Source organism: Pseudorca crassidens, chromosome 13 (genome assembly GCF_039906515.1).
Source record: "Pseudorca crassidens isolate mPseCra1 chromosome 13, mPseCra1.hap1, whole genome shotgun sequence".
Lineage (NCBI taxonomy): Eukaryota > Metazoa > Chordata > Mammalia > Artiodactyla > Delphinidae > Pseudorca > Pseudorca crassidens.
In genome coordinates, this window is record NC_090308.1 from 24354593 (window position 1) to 24360006 (window position 5414).

At 50.0% G+C, this 5414-nt stretch overlaps 1 protein-coding gene across 1 annotated transcript; it reads left to right on the forward strand.

Annotated features, from left to right (window-relative positions):
• The first annotated feature begins 2156 nt into the window (after window positions 1-2156).
• CITED2 (Cbp/p300 interacting transactivator with Glu/Asp rich carboxy-terminal domain 2) lies at window positions 2157-5010 on the forward strand. The gene is made up of 2 exons (XM_067701922.1): window positions 2157-2413; window positions 2874-5010. Exon 2 carries the CDS (start codon window positions 2882-2884, stop codon window positions 3698-3700), a length of 819 nt encoding a protein of 272 aa, XP_067558023.1. The 5' UTR covers window positions 2157-2413; window positions 2874-2881; the 3' UTR covers window positions 3701-5010.
• Window positions 5011-5414: the final 404 nt, after the last annotated feature.

The following is a 5414-nucleotide window of genomic DNA, read 5'->3' on the forward strand; positions in this document are numbered from 1 at the left end:
CCTCTAAGGGGTGGAGGATGGGGAGGTGACCTTTCAAGGGATTTCCCAATAGTATGTGGAACCACTGGAGCAGCATGGAGCTGCACCTTTCCTTAATGGTTGCAAGAGGAATTTAGATTAGACATTCAAGAGCTGGTCTTTGTGTCGCAAGACACAGCAGTACTAGGAAGGGAAGTAAACAATCTATCTGGCAATTTTTGAGTCTGGGGTTGACCAATATTTTCGAGTCTATTTTTTGATAGGAAGTGGCAGGTCTCTTCCAAGCCTCTGATTCTGTAGCTGCAAGTCCATGACCTACAGGTAAAAGTGGTGGGTGGACAGGAGATGAGGCGATTGTTGCAACCAAAACTGCGATGTATTCTGTGCACAAGTATCCAAAAAGCAAGTATTTCTGAGCTTTAAAAATTATTGCATACACGGTTACAAATACTGGAGAGTGTGCAAAAGGAAAGAAAGGAAAAGAGGAAGACAGTAACAATGTTTAAATATACATATTAAATATTCTACACATATATTATAACTAGAGGAAGACAGAGGGGTAATCGAAACAAATAATCAGGATTCGTTCTCTTCTGCAAATTCCTGAAAGGGGAAATATATCAGAATTTCCAGTCCTCAAGAAGGGCCTAAAGAAGTCCTGCGAGCAAGAAGGGAGAAAAAAAGAGGGGGGCGGGGGACTTGCTCTTCGCAGCAGGAAGTCGTCAATGGATATCGAGTTATGAAGAAACAACCCTGAACAGAAGTCCTTATTCGGAGCGCTAAAGTCACTTTTACCACATAAAGAGCAATATAAAATCATCGAGCAGCCTCATCATGGTGCTGGGGAAACAACTCGGCTTCCCCATTTGAAAAAGCAAGAGAGCTCCGACTGGGTAGTGGCCCAGACGGGCGTTAGGGCTTTTATTTGCAAGTCAGTGAGCCAAATGGACGACCAGGCTAGTTGTGCCGCGTTCAGGGAAGCAAGGTTATTATTATCGCCTATTACCCCACTGAGCAATTTCACTGAAAAGGAAGAGTCCCAGCAGTGTGTGCCACGGTGCCATACGGGACGTGCAGCTACGTGCCCACCTCCAGAACGACTTTATTTACAAAGCGATTACCATGTTATCTATTTGTTTTCCTTTTCCAGCTACAGCAGCCTTACTCAGCCCCCGAATTTCTTAATTACAAACCCGTTCGCTTCTAAATCAACCCCAAACCGTCAGGCAGAGCCCGGAGGGAGGCTATGCAAGTTTGCACACACCCCCACCTCCCGGATCAAGGGCAACAGCAGAAGCAAGAAACTGCGTATGTGCAAAAAGGTGGATCTGGGGACGAGGATCGCTGAGTTTGTTTACAGAGCAGAGACGCCTCAGCTCGGATGCCAAAGCTACCAAGAGCTGCAAACGCAAACTTAGCAGAAGCACACGTACCCCGGGAGCGGCGAGCGGCCCCGAAAGCACGGACCGGATTCCAGGGCGCTGGAGCGGAGGCGGTCAGGCCCGCGAGCGCGCTCAGTCCACCTGCAGCTGCTGCCGCTCCCCGCCCCCGCCCCCCCGCCCCCCCCGCTCCTGTCCTTGAAAGGAGTGGGAAAAAAATGCATCTACACGCAGAATGTCTAGATCGGGTTTACCTACTGCCCCTATAAAACCACAAAAGCACAGCCCAGGAAAGCGCGCACAGGGGAAGGGGCATTATTTGCCCGGGGCTTAAAAACCCACACGGGTAAACACAGCCATTCTTTGCAACCTGGGTAGGCTTTTGCAAACCCGGGGAGGTAGAAGGGCACTATGGACGGGGCGCTGGGTGAAACCCGTTTTCCCACAGAAAGCAGCACAGATCGCTAGGTGAGCTCGGGGTGGGGAATCCGGCCAGAGGGGGGCGGTGAGTTTTCCTCGCTGCTCTCCGGGCAGGCGCTACCTTCGGGCTGAGAGTCCAGGGAGGATTCTGTCCTTGCTCCGGGGGCGGCCTGGTCTGGTATTTGTGGGCCGGGAGGAAGCCAGCATCCGGGGTCAGCGGGGCGGCGCCTGGGCCCGCAGCCTCTGTGCACGTGCCTCCGGCAGTGGGGACTCGGCTGCCCGACCCGGTCCGGTGTGCCCGATGTTCCGGAATCCGCGTTTTCCCGCCGCCCTCCCGGAGGCTCTCGCTCCGCCCTTCCTGAAATCCCTTATATTAACTGTGGCCAAAGCCCTAAGAAACACAGCTCATTGTTGGCAGCTGCCGGGCGGTCTTGCCGAGCTGTGAGGGCAGCAGAGGGGAAATAAAAGGGAACGGCTCCGATTCTGCCCCAGCGGCTGCTGCAAGACTTCGGCGCCGACTTCGCGACAGCGAGCGCCTTGCACGCCAGAAAGGCCCCCTCTATGTGCTGCTGAGCCGGTCCTGGACCCGACGATCCCGCCCTCGGTCTTCGGAGCAGAAATCGCAAGGACGGAAGGTAAGCGCGGCGGGCGAAGCTGGCTGGGGCTTCTGCCAGCCCAGTCCTCCGAGGGCTGGGTTTGCCCGGAGGAAGAGCGTGAGGCGGAGCTGGGGAATAACAACAGGATGTGCAACAACAGGATGAGGAGGGCTGATTTAATGCCTGAAGTTCGCGGCAGAGCTACGGGGCACTTCCTTTATTAGGCGACTTCGGGGAGCAGAGGGGGGTGTGGGCTTGGGTCCCCCGCCCGATCGCAGGGGAAAGGGCTGTTTGTGCAGCGCGCGGCTCTGTTGTGGGTGGCAGGTCCGCCTTGGTGGCGAGCCCGGGTGCACAGGCTCCTAGTGGGATCCTCGGGATGATGATTCGCAGCCGAAGTGCGTCGGGTGAGCCTGGGGGCCAGAGCCGAGAAAAAGTGGGGTGCACCGAGGTGGGCGACACGTGTGGCGCAGGGCTTACCGTCTGCCCTTTTCACTTTCAGGACTGGAAATGGCAGACCATATGATGGCCATGAACCACGGGCGCTTCCCCGACGGCACTAACGGGCTGCACCACCACCCTGCCCACCGCATGGGCGTGGGGCAGTTCCCGAGCCCCCATCATCACCAGCAGCAGCCCCAACACGCCTTCAACGCGCTAATGGGCGAGCACATACACTACGGCGCGAGCAACATGAACGCCACGAGCGGCATCAGGCACGCGATGGGGCCGGGGACTGTGAACGGAGGGCACCCCCCGAGCGCGCTGGCTCCCGGGGCCAGGTTTAACAGCTCCCAGTTCATGGGCCCCCCGGTGGCCAGCCAGGGAGGCTCTCTGCCGGCCAGCATGCAGTTGCAGAAGCTCAACAACCAGTATTTCAACCACCACCCCTATCCCCACAACCACTACATGCCGGATTTGCACCCTGCTGCAGGCCACCAGATGAACGGGACAAACCAGCACTTCCGAGATTGCAACCCCAAGCACAGCGGCGGCAGCAGCACCCCCGGCGGCTCGGGCGGCAGCAGCACCCCCGGCGGCTCGGCGGGCACCTCGGGCGGCGGCGCGGGCAGCAGCAATAGCGGCGGCGGCAGCGGCGGCAGCGGCAGCAGCAACATGCCCGCCTCCGTGGCCCACGTCCCTGCTGCAATGCTGCCGCCCAATGTCATAGACACTGATTTCATCGACGAGGAAGTGCTTATGTCCTTAGTGATAGAAATGGGTTTGGACCGCATCAAGGAGCTGCCCGAACTCTGGCTGGGGCAAAACGAGTTTGATTTTATGACGGACTTCGTGTGCAAACAACAGCCCAGCAGAGTAAGCTGTTGACTCGATCGAAATCCCGGCGAAAGAAATCAAATCCCCCAATTTCTTCGGTGTGAATTAAAAAACATTCCCTTAGACACAGTATCTCACTTTTCAGATCGTGAAAGGTTTGAGAACTTGGAAACAAAGTAAACTATAAACTTGTACAAATTGGTTTAAAAAAATTGCTGCCACTTTTTTTTTTCTGTTTTTGTTTCGTTTTTTGTAGCCTTGACATTCACCTCCCTTATGTAGTTGAAATATCTAGTTAACTTGGTCTTTTTTGTTGTTTGTTTTTACTCCTTATTTCCTCACTTTCTCCAGTGCTCAACTGTTAGATATTAATCTTGGCAAACTGCTTAATCTTGTGGATTTTGTAGATGGTTTCAAATGACTGAACTGCATTCAGATTTACGAGGGAAAGGAAAAATTGCATTAGTTGGTTGCATGAACTTTGAAGGGCAGATATTACTGCACAAACTCTGCCATCTCGCTTCATATTTTTAACTACGCATTTGAGTACAGACTAATTTTTAAAATATGCTAAACTGGAAGATTAAACAGATGTGGGCCAAACCATTCTGGATCAGGAAAAGTCATACTGTTCACTTTCAAGGTGGCTGTCCCCCTCCCCGATATGTACAGACAGTAATAGGGTGTGGAATGTCATCAGTGGCAAACATTTCACAGATTTTTATTTTGTTTCTGTCTTCAACATTTTTGACACTGTGCTAATAGTTATATTCAGTACATGAAAAGATACTACTGTGTTGAAAGCTTTTTAGGAAATTTTGACAGTATTTTTGTACAAAACATTTTTTTGAAAAAATACTTGTTAATTTATTCTATTTTAATTTGCCAATGTCAATAAAAAGTTAAGAAATACTTGTTTTCTAGAAGTCATTTGGGGGTGGTTATTCCCTTCGGTGGCTTTCTTTTTTTCTCTTGAACACTTTATTGATGAGAGTAAGCATTCCAGAGGATAAATTACAGGACACTGAAACAGGTCATGATGAGCTTAAAGCGGAGAGCAGGATTTAACATAATTGGCATAATGCTTCATTGTTATCACTGTAACATGCCTCTTGGTGTGGTTTAATCAAAAGCTGCGAAGTTGTCAAAGAGCATTTTTTTCTTAATTGCCATCATCTTCAAGCGTACTCCAGAGTTTAAAAGGTTTGTAATACTAAATGTTATAAATATTATTTCACAGGGTGGGAGGGGAAAAATCAAGTGTTTCTGGTTATACCTGACTCAACTACTTAAGTGGAGGTAGACTGGAATAAAATACTGGAAGATTGATGAGGATGGCATTAAATATAAATCTACCTTTATCTCTAGTGACGAATTTTATTTCTCAGCAAAAGTATTAAAGAGAGGCACACATTTTCTAGCTTAATCTCTGAAAAAGCTTCTGGCTGGTTTATAGTTCTAAGAAGAAGAGGGAGTGGTATTCCACCTTGAGGCTTTCGATTATGTTCTCTTAGAATATTTAAAATTTACTCAGCAAGGTTGACGCAAAGGTCAAATTACAATCTTTACAAGATGTTCCCTCTCAAGCATGCCCTGTTTTCCAGAATTCTGAGCTTTTACTGTTACAGGCATTGGGTGCAAAGACATGAGGATAAGATCCTTTTTAATTTTACCTGGATGCGTTATCAAGAAGACATAACTACAGTCAAGTAGGTGTCAAGTTTTGCCCTATATAATCAAGCACAGGAAAAAGTAACATTGTTAA